This window comes from Sinocyclocheilus grahami, unplaced genomic scaffold, assembly GCF_001515645.1.
Source record: "Sinocyclocheilus grahami isolate Dianchi unplaced genomic scaffold, SAMN03320097.WGS_v1.1 scaffold1205.1, whole genome shotgun sequence".
In the NCBI taxonomy this organism is placed as follows: domain Eukaryota; kingdom Metazoa; phylum Chordata; class Actinopteri; order Cypriniformes; family Cyprinidae; genus Sinocyclocheilus; species Sinocyclocheilus grahami.
Genome location: NW_015506384.1, coordinates 91,324 through 113,123, shown reverse-complemented (window position 1 = coordinate 113,123; position 21,800 = coordinate 91,324). Strand labels below are relative to the sequence as shown.

Genomic DNA, 21,800 nt, shown 5'->3' with positions numbered 1-21,800 from the left:
TAAGTGCTGTGACAAGTCTGTGTGTGTGTGTGTGAGAGAGAGAGAGTGTGTGTGTGTGTGAGTGAGAGAGAGTGTGTGTGTGTGAGAGAGAGAGAGAGAGAGTGTGTTTGTGTGTGTGTGTGGTGACGCACAGAATGCCTTTACACACTTTGTCACTGTCCTTCACGTGTAAAGATATTACGTGATTATGTATGTTTTGGTTGCTTATACTGTGCTTGCTGTTTATTGCATGCTTTGAAAACTCAGTTTACCAACAACTTTTACATGCAGCAAATTCCGTCACAAGAAACGTTTCACTGCTGATGTGACAAAGTCTGGTCTGACTGAGCACTGTTACAAATCTAAATAAAAACTGATCTTTCTCTTTAACAGATCAGAATGTTCCGTATAGTTATGTTAAGTTATTTTAATATATTACCATATTGACATAATTTACTTTCAAACATAGTTGTGCTCATAAGTTTGCAGAATATGCAAAATTTTTATAATTTTAACAAAATAAGAGGGATCGTGAAAATGGCATGATATTTTTTATTTAGTACTGTCCTGAAGAAGCTATTTCACATAACGGATGTTTATATATACTCCACAAGACAACATAATAACTGAATTTATAAAAATGACCCCAATCAAAAGTTTACATACTCTTGAATATTAATACTGCGTGTCGTTTCCTGGATGATCATCAGGATTTTAATGTTTTGTGATGGTTGTTCATCAGTCCTTTGTTGGTCCTGAGCAGTTCAACTGCCTGCTGTTCTTCAGAGAAATCCTCCAGCTCCTGCTCATTCTCAGGTTTTCAACTTTTTCTAGCAGTGACTGCATGATTTTGAGATCCATCTTTTCACACCGAGGACAGCTGAGAGACTCGTACATGACTATTACAAAAGGTCAAAACATGTACTGCTGCTCAAGAAGGCCACACAAAGCATTAAGAACAGGATGATGATGTGTACATTTTTCTTATTTTGTTTAAAGATCATATTTTTTTCATTTAGTACTGCACTTCAGAAGCTACATAAAAACCAAAGAATGTGTAGGAGCTGGAGGATTTTTAACTGTTCAGGACCAACAACTAGCCAACCTGAACCAACATTAAAACCGTGATGATCATCCAGGAAACAACACACCGTATTAATATTCAAGAGTATGCAAACTTTTGAACGGGGTCATTTTTTATAAATTCTGATGTTATTTTGTCTTGTGGAGTATATATAAACATCCGTTATGTGAAATAGCTTCTTCAGGACAGTAAATAAATAAAAAAATAACATGCCATTTTCATGATTCTTCTTATTTTGTATATTCTGCAAGGGGTGTGTAAACTTATGAGCACAACTGTGTACCATCTATAGTCCTGCTGTTTGATCCTCTGAAAGAAAGCGTTTGACTCTTGTTTGTAGACTTGATCAGGTGTGTGGAAGAGGTGCTGCTGGCGCTGACGGACGCTGGGCTTGAGGTTTGGGTGGCAGCAGAGAGCTCCTCACACCAGAGCGTCGGGACGCTGCTGGACAAGCTGGAGTCAGCCTCTCCAGAGAAGCCCGAGACTGACGGCCCTCAGCCCAACCTCATGAACAACTTCCTGTTTATCTTCACCTCTGGCACCACAGGTAGAGCACAGCAGCTTCATCATCTCGTAGAGCAGACGCTGGGGTGATGACCTTAGGACCGGAGGGGTTACTCTAGCAGCTGTTAAACTAACGGGCAATGCTGGGGATGATGCTTGCATGATTGCACCTTTGTAGCAGTTGTGTATGAGTTCCTCATTTGTAAGGAGCTGGTCATATCTCGCACTCTACAGTACTCTGGATGTAGCAGGAACTCATGCACAGCCATCACGAAACATGCAGTCATTATCAAATGAACCAAAGGAATGAAAACCCAAATCAAGACAAACACTTCAGTAAACGAATGCCTGAACATTGTGTGTAATATTGGAAAAGCACACTTAAAAAAAGCTGATGCAGTTATTAGTTTGATCAAATGTCAATTATTTGTTCACATGCTGCATTTAAAGGTCTTATTAAAGATTTCTTTTACTGTTTCACTGAGTAGTCATATTAGTTCTCCGGTGTGCTTTTGGCCCTTGTTTACATACACATCAGCATCATCTCCAGCCTGTTAGTAATAGAGTTGTTATCTGTCAGTGCTCAGTTTGTGTGCTGTGTTGTACATTGCATCTTCACACGTTGTCTCCTATATGTCTATTCTATTGTGAGTCGTGCTGCGGTTCGCTCTGAGCTGTAGCTCTTAATGTGACCTCTAACTGTTACAGCTTCAGCTCTTCATCGTGTTGTTTATTTCTGCGTTCCTCAGGGCTGCCGAAGGCTGCTCGGATCAGTCACATCAAAGCGGTGATGTGCATGGCCTTCCTGCGCTTGTGTGGCGCTCGAGCCTGTGACCGAGTCTATCTGACGCTGCCGCTCTATCACATGTCTGCGTCACTGCTCTGCATCGGCGGCTGCATCGAGCTCGGTACGATCAGCCCAACACAATATCACAGTCACCGCTGCAACACAATGACTTGTTTTACTGCACTGTAAATACTGTAAGACAGGCGTTTACACACATGAACATCTCTTGCGAGTCCTGCTGTTATCCAGGGAAGAGTCTGGCTGAATGTAATCCTGATGTTGGATTTCAGGGGCGACCTGTGTTTTGAAGAGGAAGTTCTCTGCCAGCCAGTTTTGGAAGGACTGTGTGAAGTATGATATTACTGTGTTTCAGTATATTGGAGAACTCTGTCGATATCTGGTCAATCAACCAAAGGTACTCCACTTTGTACTACATGCTGAAATATGTAGTGTATTATTATTATTTTTATTATTATTATTTTTTTTCTAGTTTACATTGTTTCATCAAAGATAAGATTTCATTGTGTTTGTGTTACGTTGATGCTGATGAAATTAAGATGTTGGCTTATTTTCATACCACTTCCTTTCTACAGACTGCAGAGGAAGTGGCTCATAAAGTTCGCCTCGCCGCAGGAAGTGGTCTCAGAGCTGACGTTTGGAAGGAGTTTCTCAGGCGTTTTGGAAAGATCCAAATTCGTGAAGCTTATGGTTTAACGGAGGCCAGTATTGGCTTCGTTAATTACACCGATGAAATTGGACCCATTGGGCGAGCCAGTTATTTTAATAAGGTTTGTTTTTATTTGATTTGAGGGTTTTTAATGCAACTGTTTAATAAAATGAAGAGTTTGATAAATGTGTAAAAAATGAGGTTCAAAGAGGAACTGCAGTTCATTCAGAAATGCGAAATGTACTTTGAGATGTGGATCTGTTTTATTTCAGCTCAATTTGCCGTTTGAGTTTTTAAAATGTGATCCACACACATATGAGCCCATACGCACAGACACGGGACACTGCATTAAAGTGAGTAAAGGTGAGATCATCATCATCATATCTGCTTTCATATACATTAGTTTTTAAGAGCAGACGACTGACCATGCTGTCTAGAATACTGCTGTGTGACTCTGAGATGGACACGGATCACTTTATTAGGAGTGATGTTACCTTTCTGTAAATGATATCTCTGTGAGGGAGCTTGCTTTTTGTCATGTTTGGAAAAGTAGTTCTTTTGCATATGAGGAGAAGTGGTGAAAATGAACTGAAATAGATGTGAAATGTTTGAGTGAGTAATGATGTCCTCAGCCCAGACTGCTGTGGTTTCAGGGCAAGCAGGGTTACTGGTGGCTCCAGTGATGTTCACCAACCCTTTCCTGGGATACGCAGGCGATAAAGCCATGTCTGAGAGGAAGCTGCTGAGGGACGTCTTTAAGAGCGGAGATGTGTACTTCAACACTGGAGACCTGATGCTTCAGGACCACAGAGACTTCGTCTACTTCAAAGACAGGATTGGAGACACATTCAGGTCTTTATTTCATGTAAATGTGCTGGTATTGTGGGGAATCTTTGCATTCGACCGCATTGCAGCTTGAAGCTCTGAGAGCAGGAGCGCGTTTCCAAAGTCATAATGACATAATAATGCTTTGATAGGATTCTGTGTGAAAAGGTTGGGTTCAGGGCTCTGGCAGAGGGTCTGGCCAAGGCTAACTTGTTCTTGTTTGTTTATTTATATAGCACCGTTTAAAACACAACCGAGGTTGAACCAAAGTGCTTTACATAAAAAGTACAAGAATGGAAACAAACATCGACATATAAAACACCACATCAATCATTGTGTGCTACCAACATTAGATGTGCTTTCAACAGTTTCTTAAAAATGTACAGTGATTTGGCAGACCTGATCGGCAGGGGCAACTCATTCCAAAGTCTCGGCCCTATCACAGCGAAGGCCCGATCGCCTTTATGTAGGCGATTTGTTCTAGGCACTACAAGTAATTTTTGATTCTCTGATCGTAATGTTCTAGGAGGATTATATGGGATTAAAAGGTTTGCCAAATACAATGGTGCCTGGTTGTTTAAAGATTTGAACACGAACAGTAACATTTTATATTTAATTCTAAAATGGACTGGGAGCCAATTTAAAGAAACTAAAACAGGGGTAATTGATTCATATTTCTTTACCTTTTTTTTAGCAACCTTGCCGCAGCATTTTGTACTGATTGTAGTCGAGACTAAGATGTGGCGGTGATGCCAGAATACAAAGAATTACAGAAATCCAGCCGTGATGGAGTAAGCATAGATTACTCTTTCAGAGTCTGAGTTTAAGAACGGTTTAACTTTGGCTAATAAACACAAATTATAAAAACCATCCCGAACCACTGCGTTAATTTGCTTATCTAATTTTAGGTTATCAATTAGGAAGCCTAAATCTCTTACTGCTTTTTTCAAATATGGTGCCAGAGGGCTCGCATCTAATACATTTTTTTGTGGAGTTATTTGGGTGGCTAAAAACAACGACCTCGGGTTTTCCTCATTTAGCATTAAAAAAAATTTGCTTATCTAATTTTAGGTTATCAATTAGGAAGCCTAAATCTCTTACTGCTTTTTTCAAATATGGTGCCAGAGGGCTCGCCATCTAATACATTTTTTGTGGAGTTATTTGGGTGGCTAAAAACAACGACCTCGGGTTTTCCTCATTTAGCATTAAAAAAATGTTCGCCATCCAATTTTTGATGTCCTTTAAACTCAAATGAATTTGTGGAATGTCTGATTGGTAAATACATTTGCGTGTCATCGGCATAACAATGAAATTATACACCATACTTTCTAAAAATGCTGCCCAGAGGGAGCAAGTATAAAGAAAAAAGGACAGGAGAAAGGATCGAGCCTTGTGGAACCCTCCAAGGAAGTTTTTTTTTTACCTGAGATTTTATTATTATAATTAACTGAAAAACATCTATTGCTCAATAGGACTGAAACCATTTCAGGACTGTACCCTTTAGCCCTACTGAATGTTCAAGATGGGAGATGAGGATGTTGTGGTCGATCATGTCACAAGCTGCACTCAAGTCGAGCAACACCAAAACAACAACGTCTCCTTTGTCTAAGGCCAGGAAAATATCACTTAACACTTTCAATAATGCTGTCTCAGTGCTGTGGGCTGTTTTGAACCCCGATTGAAACCTTTCTCCTATAGAATTTTCACTTAGAAATGAGTAGTTGTTGCAATACAACTTTTTCTAAGATTTTTGAGGCAACGCACAGCTGAGAGATTGGTCTATAATTCTGCATTTCATCCTGAGCTAAATTTGGTCGTTTTAGCTGAGGTGTCACCACATCATGTTTAAACTCTAGTGGACATATTCCACTAGACAAACTTTTGTTGATCAGATGTGCTAAACTCAGTGATACGCAATCAAAGGTCTGCTTTAACAAACGACTAGGTATGAAATCATTTGCACAGAATGTAGGTTTCAGTTTTTGCACAATATCCTGCAGCATAGTCGGAAGTAATGGGCTCAAAAATTGCTGCACGTTGATCAGCAATCTTTTGGCTAAAATTTTTTTGAAAGTCCTCACAGGAAATAACTGAGGATTTTTGATACACATCACTCCAAAGGTTGAATTACAGAATTAATAATAGAAAATAAGAGTTACGAATTGTTAATATTTTCCCTAATAATGTTGACGTATTTTTTGCATTTCTTACTGCCTTTTGATAACTAGATAGGGAGTCTCTAAGAATATCATAATGAACTTGCCAAGTCCTCACAGGAAATAACTGAGGATTTTTGATACACATCACTCCAAAGGTTGAATTACAGAATTAATAATAGAAAATAAGAGTTACGAATTGTTAATATTTTCCCTAATAATTTGCATTTCTTACTGCCTTTTGATAACTAGATAGGGAGTCTCTAAGAATATCATAATGAACTTGCAATTTACTCTTTTTCCATCTTCTCTCTGCTTGCCTGCATTACTTCTAAGGACACGGGTATTATCATTTAGCCAAGGATTTATCTTTAATTTATGACTTGTAGGTCTTAGTGGGGCAATGCTATCTAAGATGTCCTCACAAGTTGATTTTAATAGAATCCAATGATCATCGGCATTTAAATGCTGTAGAGGTGTTTCCAGCATAGATAAATTGCATTTTGTTTTAAACCGTGCAGAAAATTCGACATTAGAGGTACTACTAAGTCTCCTTGACAAACACAAAGTCTTCTAGATAAATAGGTTGAATGGCAATAAAAGTCTTAAAAAGGATTGGCATATGATCAGAGAAATTAGTTTCACAAACAGTTACGTCATCAACTTGCAAATTATGGGTTAAAATCAGATCTAACATATGGCCTAATTTGTGGGTGGGGCTTTTTACCCATTGCTGCAAATCGAATGACTCAATCAAATTTATAAATTCACTTGAAAGCATGTCATTGCCACAACAAATATGGACATTAAAATCACCCAATAATTAAAAAGCGATCATATTTTGTGTACATTTCACTCAAAAAATCGGAAAATTCCTGACCAAAAACTCTTTGTTTTCGGAGGCCGATACACTGAAGAGACTGTAATAGGGTTTGTAGCTGCGATTTGAAACCGTTGCAGTTCAAAACTCTGCGGTGGTTCAACCGAGAGTAGCTGGCATAGAAGTTTTTTTTTTTTTTGTATATAGTCGTTAGTCCTCCCCCGCGACCAGACGGGCAAGGTGAATTAATGCAAACGTATCCCTCAGGCAAGAGTTCAGATAGCGGCGATGAGTCTCCTACCTTTAGCCAGGTTTCAGATATGAAGAGAAAGTCCAGCTCATTTGTCATAATGAAATCATTCAAAATAAATGTTGTTTACCAACGAGCGGGCGTTTGTCAGGGCCAGCTTGATTGGTATTGGATCCTTAACAGGGGATTTCTCACGACGCGAACTGCGGAGATTCTTGAGATCCACACCTCTCCCCTGGAAGCGTGGTGGAGGGAACCTTCGTGGAACCCCAAGAGAGCTCGATCCCACCGGCTGAATCCAGCTGCACAGCCCCTCCGAGAAATGCCGTGAAACAAACCGGTCATAAACACCGGCCTGTGGGAGTGACGGAAGCCAACCTGTGGACTTACGATTTAATGTCCGCAGCGTCTATAATTTGACGGCGATGCCTCCACGATGTCCTCTTTTCCTGTGGTGCTTTCTGCGTGGCACATCATGTGCCAGGCGCCATAGATAGTTGGGAACACTAGCCAGGAAGGGAGGATGACCGCGGCCCTCTCCTATACAATCTGCCGTCAGCGACTCATCCACAGTTAATTTGATGGACAATAGCTGATCCCGGTAATAAGTTAGGAGTGCCCAGGTTTGTCTGGTTAAAAAAGTCAAACATAATAAAAACAACAAACAAACACCTGCCCCAGACAGACAGCTAGCCACACACATCGGCACCATCTTGGAATGCAGTCTTATGATTCCAATCATACTTGGTGGGACCTCTAAAGAATCTGCCCAAAAGCTCAACCTACACGCAGTTAAATCACAGATGCGGAGCACCTTTGGGAATTTTCTGTCTGAGCAGAATGGTCTTACATCAACTGAACTTTTGACATAAACATACACACTCTGTGTAGACTTTACATTTACGTTGATTCTTCAGAAGACCCAAATGAGAAATGTCATGATAAGAGCAGCAGTGTAGTGCAGAAAAGAAGCCAGGTCTAGCAGGCTCCTGCGTTTATGAGCTGCTTTGTAAAGCAGCTGCTGGTCTCGACAGCTCTAGTGGAGGTTTGTCACTGCTGAGGACCAGAGAGAGTCAAGCTTTTGGAAAGCGGTTTTGTGCAGCAATGTAAAGGAGCGTCCAGGTGCCGCTTGTTCACTGACTGTACAGGTGCATCTCAATAAATTAGAATGTCGTGGAAAAGTTCATTTATTTTAGTAATTCAACTCAAATTGTGAAACTCGTAACGTAGTTCGTAGTCACGGGAAGAAGGAGGTGGGAACCGGCAAACATTGAAACCAAACTTTAATCAAATAGACAAACACAAAATGAAAATTGAGGCAGTAATTAAAGCAAAAGGAGCCCCTACCAAGTATTGAGTACATGTACAGTAAATGAACATGCTTTCCAGAAGGCCAACAATTCACTAAAAATGTTTTTTTATTGGTCTTATGAAGTATTCTAATTTGTTGAGATAGTGAATTGGTGGGTTTTTGTTAAATGTGAGCCAAAATCATCACAATTAAAAGAACCAAAGACTTAAACTACTTCAGTCTGTGTGCATTAAATTTATTTAATACACAAGTTTCACAATTTGAGTTGAATTACTGAAATGAACTTTTCCACGACATTCTAATTTATTGAGATGCACCTGTACACCGTCAATGCACTTGATGAGAGCGGCTGCAGGAAGCCAGAGGAGTGACGCTTAGCCTGTTTCTTCTCACAGCCCTCTCAGAACAAAGAGTCATAAAGTAATTCCTCATTGTGTGCATAAAAAAATAAAACACCCCCGTACAGGAAGGGACACAGTGAGTCAATACGAGTTCTTGCAGTACAGATGAATTGTGTTTTCCATCTCTTAGCCTCCATCAATAGCTGTATGTGAGCGACCACTATTTCTCCTCCGCGCTCCAGGCATTCAGTAATCACTCCACTCCTCGCTCCACTGAGCAGAAACGCTGATATTACACAAGAAATAATTACACAATACTAGAAGAATAGACGTGGTTTACTGGAACACTACTATTAGCCCAAGTCTATCTTAAATGACTGTTTAACTCCCTTGTCTGTGCAGTGTTTCTCTACTGTGGGTTGTAGTTACTTCAGAAAGAATATGTTGTAGCTTTTCCGTTTTTAGTCAAGTCAAGTCTGCTTTATTGTCAATTCTTCCACATGTACAGCACATACACACAGAGAATTGAAATTGCGTTACTCTCAGACCCTTGGCGCATACAGTTAACACTAACAGTAGAACCTAAATCCAGATATACAGATTAAATAAATACAATACAAATAAGGTCATGTAAAAAAAATAAAGCAGCACATGGCAGATAGAGTGCAAACCAGTGAAGTAAACAAACAGTGCAGATATAATATTTTAAGCTGATAAATCACAGGGCAGCGTTGACAATAATTGTCTGCACTTCCTGAACGTTCTGTGCGAGCTGGTCTGTTGTGTGCAATGGGGCAGCACATTAGTTTAGAGTGGAGATTATAACATGTACAATACACTGTTTAAAATATGAATTCACTCAATCAATATCGCGTGTCCGCATGCTACAAACAAACCTGTCTGAGATATAACCTCCCGCACTCGTTCATCACTGTCATTTTAACCTTCCCCGTCTCTGATCTGAGTGATCCATATGGCTGTCAAGCTAGCTAATGATGTTTAACGTGTGAGTTCTTGATAAAATGCAGTTATATTATGGGCTGTTGGCATTAATTGTGCTCGTGATGAAGCAGTAGTGGAGCGACTTTCCAAAAATCCCCTCCTCGCTCAGTCAGGAATCACGCCGCTCCTTTTTACAGACCTGGAGCAAGAGCATTCTTTATTTGTCTGTTGGAAATCATTTCTCCGATGTTGACTCACCTAAGCATGTGAAACTCTAGCACACTTCTTATTGGTCCATTTGCTACGAGTGTAGTTTTCACATCCGAGGAAAGGTGAAATGATCTCGTCTGGCTCTCTGTGATGTTATTTGCACACTTACCTGGTTAGGACCGCGGCGCCATGTCACTGATCATGCTGTTCTGCTGGTCTGCAGGTGGAAAGGAGAAAACGTGTCCACCACAGAGGTGTCTGAAGTGCTGGGCTGTCTGGACCTCCTGCTGGATGTCAGTGTTTACGGCGTCACTGTGCCAGGTGCTTTAGTCTCCGGCTGTGTCTAATAACTGCTGGAGTAATGATTTACTGTAGCCTGTTTAAATGTTGCTTTGCTGTCTGTTTTTTAATCATGTTTTAAAATTGATTAACTAAACCGTTCCAAATCTAAAGAAGCATCAAATAGATTTCATAAGTTTCGCATGAGAGGTGGAGCACTGGGTCTGGTGTGAGAGCATGCTGGTGTTTGCAGGATACGAGGGGCGAGCAGGAATGGCTGCTGCTGTACTGAAGGACGGTCATGGGTTGGATGGAGAGAGGCTCTACAGTCATCTGCTCCACACTCTTCCTCCGTACGCATGGCCCTGCTTTCTGAGAGTGCAGGTACTTTTGCTGGCCTGTGCAGTTTGATCATTATATTTTCTCAAGTTGATATGTCAGGCCAGACACACAAGTTTCTCAAAAAGTTTTGAAAGTGTATTTACATGAGTCTTCTGTGATCAGAAAATGTTTCGGACCCTGTTTCCACCTGTTTTTAGCGTTATGTATCCTAACACCTTCTGAATGTAAAATGTTTTGGATGTTTCTGTAATTTTTAATTTGATTATTCTCAGTGTTTCATGGAATTGTAGTTCTTTCCCTCACCATAGTCTGCAAGTACACAGATTTGTACCTTTCATCTCTTTTCTGATTTTCTTTTTTTTTATTTATAATTTTTTGCTACAAATCTGAGTCTGTAGTGTTGTGATTGAGCTTGCAGCTGGTTGGTTTGGTTCATTGTTTATAGCTCTTTAACAAAGACTCCCTATGGGAATAATGAATGGGAACAATACTTGGGGAAGCAAGTCCGCTGGAAAGTGGGCAGGCGCTGTTGCACAAAATAAAAGCATTTGAAACAACAACACAAATCACCTTTGATGTGAGAGTGAGAGAGTAAGAGTGTGAGTGAGTGTGTGAGAGTGAGAGAGAGAGTGTGTGTGAGTTAGTGTGTGTGTGAGAGTGAGAGAGAGAGTGTGAGTTAGTGTAAGTGTGAGAGTGTGTGAGTGTGTGCTTTTGCACATTCATGCTGCTTGCAGTGGCACTGCCTTTTGTCTTCATGTGTTTCCTGCTTTTGTCCTCTGCAGACTTGCTTAGACGTGACGGATACGTTCAAGCAGCAGAAGGGCAGACTGGTGCAGCAGGGCTTCAGTCCGGATACAGTCCAGCAGCCGCTCTTCTTCCTGGATGCGTCGCAGAAAACATACTCGCCCCTCACTGCACAGCTGTATGACGATATCGTTTCAGGCAAGATCCGACTCTAGATGCATTGTGGGAAATGCAGTGCAAAGCGTCCACATCACCAGGCGGCTACAGTGATGCTTGTATTTGTGTACTGCACAAATGTATGTGGCATTTCAGGGCTGGTGTGTTTTTAGTGTTTTAGTCTCTACGGGCCACTGAGCCCACAGATAAACTGGAATGTCTTTGTAATATTAGTTAATTTTCTGCATCAATGTTAAGAAATCCTAACAATCAATACACTCTTAACCACTTCACTCAGCTTGTAATGTTTCACTCTTGTTATTAACGGTATAGATTTTATATTTATTTTTAAGAGTAGAGCAGCAGTTTTACAAATGTTATTTGCTCTTGATAATTACGTAGGCTAAGTAAACCAATAGGAACTATTTTCTTCGTCTAAAAGTAAGGCTAATTAAGATCCCAGCTGCAGTATATGTGTGATTGAGTATTTCAAACACAAGGCAGATCCACTGATGAGTGTCACATCTTCACCACACATGGTCACGCTTTTATATCAAACAGGTTCAGAAATGGTTTTATAATTGCAGCCATGAACGTCAGAGAGCAAAAATGGCCATTTCATTAATATGAGTATATGATTTATATATCTATCTATCGTTGTAGATTTAATGATGGTCAGTTCATTGTGTCTGTTTGTCTGACTGTAGTACTGGTCACTGGAGATCCTTGTGGATTGCTCTGGCATGTTTGATAATGATGAAGTGTGACTGTTATTCTTTTGTTAGTATCTCCGTTACGTTGTGATAAAGTTAACCTTTTGTATTGTTCAGAAGATTTGTTAGATGATTGCATTTGATCCAGTATTATTAATAACAAACTTGTAAAGGCAGTTGTTTACCACAAGGGGGCAGTGCTAACCTTACACATTTTGTGTGTAAAAGTAAACAGAAATGTGATTTGTAATAAAGAACATATATCATATGTTGAGGTCTCTCTCTCTGTCTGTGTGTGTGTGTGGGGCTTCTTAGTCAAGAACTGTCCCACAGCATACAGTCTTGGGCAACATTAGTCAATAAGGAGGTGCATGTAAAATCTTCTGGAGGTGAACCTGACCTGTATTTATTTAAAATAATGAAAAGAAAAAGTTTTGAAAAGTGAGTTCAACCAGTTGTTTCTTTGAGATTAGAGGAGTGACTATAATGTGTTAAATATAGAGTGGAAGAGATCAGAACTCCTGAAGTTCTTCTCGTTCAACAGCTGTAAGTGTGTTTGTGCAGTAGCAGGAATGAAAATGCTGTCACTGACATTTGAATCTAGAAATGTAGACTTTTAGAAACAGCCTATTCTGTAATTCTTATATCCTCCTGAGCATCAGGTTTTTTGCGTGAATTTTATTTATGTCATGACATTGGTTGTAGCATAAGAAACAAATGGAGAAAAATCATTAAAAAAAGGCATGTTTAGGCAAAAACAATATTTTATTTTTTCATTCACCAATCAGTTTTTGTACTTTGTACAAAGCTGATTCTCAACTACGTTATGAAAGATATAACAGAATGATTTGATATACTACTGTACTTTATGGAATATGTGCGTAAAATGTCCATAAATTGGTTTTCCATTCTATACAATGTATCTATTCATTGCATCTAATTTGCATATTAATGTGTTCTCGGGGCAAACCATAATGGCAAAAAAGAAGTGTTATAATGGGAGTAGTAACTTTTTATAAGAATATCTCAGGAATATTGATCTATAATTTCTTCCCCTATTGACTAATGCCTGATGTTTGTCCTGGTGTCCTCTACAGAAAACATGCATGAAAATGATGCCCTGTTTCGTAACAAAAAGTATATTCCGATTTGAGATGTTTATGACAAACAATTTGAAAATTAGCCAGGTTTAGATGATAATTAGAAAACACTATCACGTTTTTCTAAGAGTGATCAATTTGATCAATCTGTCAGTATCAGTCATACTTAAAGAGCAAGAAGAAAGTGTTTATGTCTGAAAAGCCCTGATGCAACACTGTCTCAAATATAAAGTCCTCTACAGAGGACAGAAGTCTATGCCTGGGTTCCAGGAGGATATTATAAATTGTAAAAATACAGGAAAAAATGTCATATATTTTTGAACTAATTAACTATAAATGTATTTATACAATTTACAGGAACCACAAGCTCTTAAGGCTGTCGCACATTCTGATCTTTATCACCGTTCCACTCAGAACAATCTGTCAGGCATGTTCGAACATGGCGCTAGGAAAGCATCCTCATCTACTGTCGGAAAGGTGAAATGCATCCCTTCTGAACAAAATAAAAAACTGAACGACCTGAAGGGGGACATTAATAGCTGAGGCATACAAAGCGTTCAAACGTTTGATCAGTTTTTGCTTTGCCTGGGAATCGAACCCATGACTGTAATGCTGGACCGGTTGAGCTCAGTAGGAGCTTCATTCCTCTCACGTCTGATCACTTTCACACATTAAGTGCAGCAACTACTGCTCTTTGACAGATAGACCGGTGCGAGCGTCACGATTTGATAAATGACCTAGACAGAAGTTTAGGATCCTCCTTCATCCTCTCCTTCACAAGCTGTGCTCCTCCTGCTCTTCACTTCAGGGCTTTATCTTACAGCTTTGCATTTCAGGGCAAAAACAGGAGCTGCTCTGATTTTCCATTCATCTCCTAAACTAAACTGACCGTTGGGTTAAATCAAAGGAGGATCTAGCATGTCTCAAGGGGCTCTGAGGTGTTTAGTGGGATTTGTTGCTCTACTGGGAATTTTACTGCTGAAAATCTCAGGAATTCATGGAAAAGCGACTGTTCATGTGGATGGATCTCAGAGATGGGAACAACACGAGTCCCTGAGAGGGTGAGTCTTATGACACGCATCCAAACTAATGCCGCTTTTATTAGAATATAAGGCTGTGATATGTGGGCTTTTCTGAGTGAGACATTTGCCGTTATTACAGAAGCATAGATGGTGTGATAGATATATGAACAGTTTTACACTGAACTTCTTATACTGAAGCTTGTATAATTATCGGTGTGCAGATTACCTCTTGTTGCTTTGTCTCATAGGCTTCTTTGTGCATGTATTATTGCAGGTGATTTTGATCTTTGTGTTTTTGCAGCCCTAATGTGTGTGGATCACGTCTGCAGTCCTACTGCTGTCCGGGCTGGGAGACTCTGCCTGCAGGCAACCGCTGTGTTGTGCGTAAGTCCAGATGTTCCTCACAGTTAGCGTCTCTAGGTCCATTTGAATGTGCTTTTGAATTCCATTGGCTTAAGCTTTATGTTTTTTTTTTATTCCAATAAGGAAATCCTAGGAAGCATGTGTAGTGAATTAAAGCTTTGTAGAAATGCTTCCAGTTTTTCTTCTTTTTAATACCACTTGCTTTGGTTAGGAAACTTTATTAATCCCCATAAGGGGAAACTCATTTGCCATCATTGTACACATGCACACCCGGAGCAGTGGGCAGTCATATTGCTGCGGCGCCCGGGGAGCAGTTGGGGGTTTGGTTCTTGCTCAAGGGTCTCACCTCAGTCATGGTATTGAGGATGGAAGAGAGCGCTGGTTATTCACTCCCCCACTGACAATCCCTGCTGGACCTGAGACTTGAACCCACAACCTTTGAGTTACAAGTCCGACTCTCTAACCATTAGACCATGACTGCCCCATACAATGAACACAATCAGTGATCTGCAGTGTTTACATGTCTTACACATTTTAGTATCGGTACTTGAAACCTCAACCGAGGTGGTACTATTTAATAGCACTTTTCCACTGCATGGTACGGCTCAGTATGGTACTAAAATGTGACGTGTAAACACTGCAGATCACTGATTGGTCAGACAGAATTGTCATTACCAGCGTCATTGGATTTGCGACACCAAACCCGCTAGCAGCAACAGCCACCGCAGTATCGTTCGCACGACTTAAACAACTTGCTTTAAAAAAATAAATAAATGAAATATGAAAAAAAATAAAATAGTAGAGCAGAGTAGAGCCGTGCCGAGTCGTACCATGCAGTGGAAAAGCGCCATTAGTGTTCATATAAAACAAGTCAATAATTTTACCCTCCCTCGTAGGACAAGTCACCATTTGCTTAAAAGAGGGCAGAGGTAGCAGAGTGAACTGTGGTTAAATTCCCCATTAATTATAAACACTGCTTCGGGAAAAGAGCATTGCATATCATGGTTTAATCTCAAAATTGTTTCCATAGCCATCCTTCAATCTCTCAGATCTGGCAGCACAACTTCAAATCTCAGCGCTTTGACTTTTGCTACTCCTTTAGCGATATTCCTGTAGCAAAACTCACTTGTGCACTTGTACATGCAGATGTGAGAGAGCAGATCTGGGAGTGGGGCTGGGGTGGGAATGAAGGCATTTTATTGGTCCATGCCTGACTAATAAAATCGGATGGTTTCTTTGCATGATGATGTCATGCAACAGCGGCAGCCAGTGTGCCCTTTCATAATTCCGTGTTGTCCTCAGTTTCTTCTGTAAATGAATTAGAAAGGTAGACTTGAGGTAAAAGACCATACAAGAACATGAAAACCCAACAGTTGTCTGGTGATGCACTGTGGACCTGGATAAACATCAGTTATCAAACTATTATGACATTTGACACACATCAAACTATGTCAAGGTCCAATACATAAGTATTTCTATGATTAAACGCTGGCCTATTCCATATAAGCAACATTTTAGATTAAAAACAACTTCACATGCAAAGTATAAATACTACTTTTAAAATTAAAGTTGAAGGCTACTGCTGAAAACAATAAGCAACATTTTTTTTAATCAAGTGCAATTTGAATTGTATGCGTTGGCCTGTTCTGTACTTGCTATATTACACTCATATTATTGTGAAATTACTTTATTTGCATACATTTTTTATCCTGTTTAATTTTTAATTATGCCTTAAAGGCTTTTAATTGGCCTTAATGGTCATTATATAAAGTGGTTCAACATATTACAGCCTTGTTATTCTGCAATATATAGGAAAAGATGTTGCACTATTTGCCAGCCAGATAATACTTGAATGCCAAGATGAATACAGTGGCTTAAAATAAAAGCTAATTTGGCTAATTTCAGTGTTTTACAAATAACTGATACTTTTACATAAAGGCCCTGTCCCAAATCGCACCCTAAACCCTTGCCGTCTTCCTCTGAGGCCACACTTTCGTGATATAATGGCGTTTTGACTGTCGGGTAGAAGTCTGCTACGGAGTTCGCCTCAGTGCAGGCTCGGCAGAAATGCACATTGAGGGCGCATAGCGGCCACAGAGGGGGCACTCGTGAGCACCCTTCTGATAGCTAAAATGACGAATGGGACACCCTACGGTCTTGTGGACTTAATGGACACGCACACGCGGCAGCCATTGTAAGTCCGAAAGACCACAAGTGCACGTGAAGTGTGCCATTTGGGACAGGGCCAAAAATGGGCTTCATTCGGACCCCAGCCCCACCCCTAGATCTGCTCTCTCACATCTGCATGTACTGAATGAGGACGAGAGTAGACAGCTGCAGTCATCCTCTAATCTTATTTGTGGCAGATGTAAAAGTGTCTGGGTGAACTCCATGCTGGTAGCGATAGCTCTTAACTATGCCGGTTGAACCTACCATGCTGTGAGTCAGAACGGAAGTTGCTTGACGTCATGTGAAAAGGGTCTAATAATTAAAAAAAGGATTACCACTAATTAACTAGGATCAATCTGTGTGTTTTTTTTTATTTGGGGACATATCCTAATGACATTGATGAATTAATAATAGTCAGAAGAGGATCTATGACTTCTGGAAGCACCTCTTTTAGGAGCTTAGATGGAATAGGGTCTAACATACATGTTGTAGGTTTTGATGATTTGACAAGTTTATACAATTCTTCCTCTCCTATAGTAGAGAATGAGTGGAATTGTTCCTCAGGGGATCTATAGCACACTATCTGATGCGATACTGTAGCTGACGGATGCATGGTTACAATTTTATCTCTAATAGTATCGATTTTGGAAGTAAAGAAGTTGAAAGTGAAAATTGAAAGTGACGTGACATGTAGCCAAGTATGGTGTCAAATACTGTGAATTTGTTTCTCTGCATTTAACCTATCCAAGTGAACACCCACCCAGAGCAGTGGGCAGCCATTTATGCTGCGGTGCCCAGGGTACAGTTGGGGGTTCGGTGCCTTACTCAAGTATCTCAACCTCTGTCGTGGTATTGAAGGTGGAAGAGAGCGCTGTATATTCACTCCCCCCACCTACAATCCCTGCCGGTACTGAGACTTGAACCCGCAACCTTTGGGTTACAAGTCCGACTAACCATTAGGCCATGACCGCCCCACAAATGTTCAAACTCATTACTGTTGTGCTGTTGGGAAATGTCAGTGCCTGTTGATCAGGGGCGGAGCTACAGGTAGGCCTAGGCCCACCCAGATTGACAGCTTGCCAACCCAGTCAGATTAGATTAGAATGCTTTATTGACATTGTAAAATACAACGAAATTGCAGGGCTTCTGCGTGAGGTGCGTGGTACATAATAGACAAAAGAAACTAAAAATAAATATACATGATACAAAGAGATGTACAATTAAAATATTTAAGCTAAGACAAGAGAATAAAGAGAATGAAATGGAAAGAATTGCTTGTATATAAAAATAAATGAATAGTAAGTAACAGCTTGTTAAAATGATTATTGCACTGATATGAGGTAGTCTTCTGGCTCTGAGTAAACTATTACCCAGTATTACAAGTATTACACAGTGTACTGAAGGAATGGGGGTATAAAAACATTGCAGGTCCTTCAGAGAGGGAAGAGGACAGCCAATGATCCTCTGCGCAGAGTTGATGATCCGCTGTATTCCCTTTCTCTCTGCCTCAATACAGCTGCAATACCATACTGTGATACAGTATGTCAGCAGGCTCTCCACTGCAGCGCGATAGAAGGTCTCCAAGTAGCTTCTCCTTCAAGTTGTTCTTCTTCAGCACTCTCGGGAAGTGAAGGCGCTGCTGTGCCTTCTTGATGACTGCTGTGGTGTTGGCTGACCATGTGAGATCTGCTGAGATGATGGTGCTGAGGAATTTGAATGTCTGAACCCTCTCTACGCAGTCTCCATTGATGTAGAGGGGAACGGGGTCTGCCCTGTGCCTTCTAAAGTCAAGGATGATTTCCTTTGTTTTGGTGGTGTTGTGTCAGTTTGTTGGCTGAACACCACTCTGACAGTCTCAGGATCTCATATCTATAGGCAGCCTCATCCCCCTTTGAGATTAGACCCACCACTGTAGGATCATCAGCAAATTTGATGATGGTGTTCTGGTGATGGGCTGGATGGCAGTCATGCGTGTAGAGAGAGTACAGAATTGGGCTCAGCACGCACCACTGAGGGGAGCCAGTGCTGAGCGTGCGGGTGGAGGAGATATGGGGACCAAGTTTAACAGTCTGGAGGCGGTCAGTCAAGAAGTTTCTGATCCAAGTGCAGGTGAGTGAGGGGAAGCCCAGATCTGTGAGTTTGCTGAAGAGGATGTCCGGTATGATGGTGTGGAAGGCTGAGCTGTAGTCAATAAAAAGCATCCTCACATAGCTCTCCTGGTGTTCCAGATGGTTTAGCGCATTATGGTGAGCTATGGCTATTGCATCCTCAGTCGATCTGTTAGCTCTGTAGGCAAATTGATGTGCGTCGAAGGTGGAAGGGAGGCAGGTCTTCAGGTGGAGTAGGACCAGCCTCTTGAAGCACTACATAATGATTGGCGTGAGGGCGATGGGGAGATAGTCATTGAGGCTATCCGTGACTGATTTCTTTGCTATGGGGATGATTGTGGAAGATTTCAGGCAGGATGCAATTGATGCTTGTCTCAGGGAGAGGTTGGCGAGGACTCCTGAGAGCTGGTCAGCACATCCCTTAAGCACCTTCCCTGGGATGCCGTCAGGGCCTGCAGCTCTCCGTGTGTTCACTGTTCTGAGCACCCGCCTCACTTGCTCCTGGACAGTGAGTGGGGGGGGTGGGGGGTGTTGGGGTACCAGGGTCTGAGGTGGTGTGGTTTTTTGCTGCTGTGGTGTGTCAAAATGAGCAAAAAAGCAGTTCAGTTCCTCTGCCAGGGGAGCCGAGCTGTTCCCAGCTGCTGCCTCTGAAGTTTGTTAGGTGCTGGAATCCCTGCCATACCTGTCGTGATTTGCTGTCTGTGAAGTGATCTTCTACCTTTTTTTTTGTAGTCCCTCTTTGCATCCTTAATTCCTCTCTTCAGGTTGGCTCTGGCAGCACTGTAAAGAGCTCTATCACCTGACCTAAAGGCAGCTTTCCGTTCTTTAAGGAGCTTGTGGACTTGGCTGGTCATTCAGGGTTTCTGGTTGGGAAAAACCCGGATGATTTTATTCACTGTGATGTTGTCCATGCAGGAAAGTGCATTCTCGGGCCATATAGAAACAGTCTTTGTGAGTGGTGTTGTTCTTCTTCTGAGGGGAATATATGCTGGAGTAAGATGCAGAGAGAGGTGGTCTGACTGGCCTAGGTGAGGGAGAGGAATGGCTCTATATGCATGTTCAATGTTGATATTCACACGGTCGAGTGTGTTTTCCCCTCTGGTCGGGCATTTAACATGCTGGAAGAAGTGTGGAAGTGCTGTTTTCAGGTCCGCCTGATTAAAATCTCCAGCTATAGTGTGTACTCCGTTGGGGTGAACAAGGTGCTGTTTATTTATGGCATCTAGTAAGAGAGCGAGAGCTATGCTGACATTAGCGTCGGGTGGTATGTAAACAGTGGTGACAATCACTACTGTTAGCTCTCTCTGTAAAAAGAACGGGCGGGATTTAACAGTCATTAATTCCAGATCCGGAGAACAGTGGCTATCTATGATTATACTGTTGTTTGACCAGTCGTTGTGCACATATATACACACACGACCCCCTCTGCTCTTACCAGAGTTTTTGTTTCTGTCCCAGCGGTGTAGAGTGCGACCCGCCAGCTGCACTGCTGCGTCGGGGATCCTTGGGTGAAGCCAGGTCTCAGATACTATCGTAATGCAGCAGTCGCGAATGTAGCGGTTCCCGGCGATATAAAGCTCCAGTTCGTCCATTTTGTGAGCCATGGATCTTGCATTGGTAAGAAACATGCTTGGTAGAGGAGGCTTATCTGGTTGTATCCTGAGTCTCGCCAGAAGGCCAGCCTGGCAGTCCCGCTTTTGTCGTCTGCCAGGGCCGACAACAATCCACTGAGATCCCGGTGGTCTGGCGATGTCCTTCGGAATATTGTGTGTGCGATAAAAGTCATGTGTGACTGTGATCTTGTGTTGAAATCCAATGTCTAATAAGTCCTGATGGCTATAATCATGCTTCACAGATGCAACGAAATACATAATTTTTTATAATACAATTTTAAAGTGTAAATTCTTTTCATTAATTATTTTAAATTTGTGTTGTCATGCGTTTCATTCGAACTATATAATAATAATAATAACACTAGTAATATGCTAATTAGTATTTTCAATTACGTTGCGCCAGTAGTATGTTAGGTTCTCTGCGCCGATAGCTCTGTCTGTCTGGATTCCAACTAGCAGCTCCCTTGAATGTTTATAATAAAAACAGACATCTAACAGAACAAATTGGATAAAAACAAAAAGATCAACATCTTCCAATCAAAACCAAGAGGACTATGACTTGTTTAGAAAAGACATCAGTCATTCAAGGTAAGTTATATGGGTAGTTTTTTAGTCTGACCCGCTGTGGCATGGTTATGCAGTATTTGCATTGAAATATTTGTGAGCAAAAGATTTTCTGGAATGCACTTACAAACTGCAAAATAATAGCATATTGGCGAATGCTTTTTCTCTCTTTTTCTGGCAATCGCTCCAGTGCATATGTGTTTGCGGAGAGAGTCAAAAGTTTCTATTTTAAACGTGCTTTTGCAGCATTGTGCAATGAAGCCAATCACAGACATATATGTTGATTTCTTGAACACATTGACCAATCCACTCACCGCTTTTTGTTGTGTGCAGGCTCGCAAATCCTCTCATTATAGAGAGTAGGCACGGTGTAAATAAGAGCTTGAATGTGCAGTGTAGAGATTCACTGATTATAACAGAACGCCGTGAGATTGCAATGAATGGGAACACTCATTATGCATTTTCTAGGCTACAGGCTATATATTCCATTCATAATTTGAATAAAGGGTTTATTTTTAGAGGTGCAAAGAGGACCAACAGCTATGTACATGCTGTAAGGTTTCGCGAGTGACATCCGCGCGCTACGTGTGGTATTCACTTTCACAACTGCAGGGATTGATATAGTAATTACAATGGACGGACAAAAATATAATTTGTTTAAATATATGTGTTAAGCAATGTAAATTCACAATAATAAATGAATAGAAAAATATTTGAATTATTTATATTGAAATAATTATATTGAATGAA

The 21,800-nt window shown here is 41.0% G+C and overlaps 2 protein-coding genes across 2 annotated transcripts in view; both read left to right on the top strand.

Annotated features, from left to right (window-relative positions):
- Positions 1 to 1,390: 1,390 nt before the first annotated feature.
- Positions 1,391 to 12,340, top strand: LOC107568003 (long-chain fatty acid transport protein 3; the record flags this gene model as incomplete). Its single annotated transcript, XM_016253836.1, has 9 exons — positions 1,391 to 1,610; positions 2,317 to 2,475; positions 2,645 to 2,769; positions 2,948 to 3,142; positions 3,294 to 3,384; positions 3,675 to 3,873; positions 10,101 to 10,198; positions 10,410 to 10,540; positions 11,281 to 12,340. Coding segments are annotated over 9 exons (1,395 nt in total), but the record flags the coding sequence as incomplete, so codon positions are not given.
- A 1,789-nt stretch (positions 12,341 to 14,129) lies between these two features.
- Positions 14,130 to 21,800, top strand: part of LOC107567994 (fibrillin-2-like) — a 96,079-nt gene continuing 88,408 nt past the window's right edge. The window contains 2 exon segments of the mRNA XM_016253828.1: positions 14,130 to 14,272; positions 14,535 to 14,617. Coding sequence (XP_016109314.1) covers positions 14,130 to 14,272; positions 14,535 to 14,617 — 226 coding nt within the window.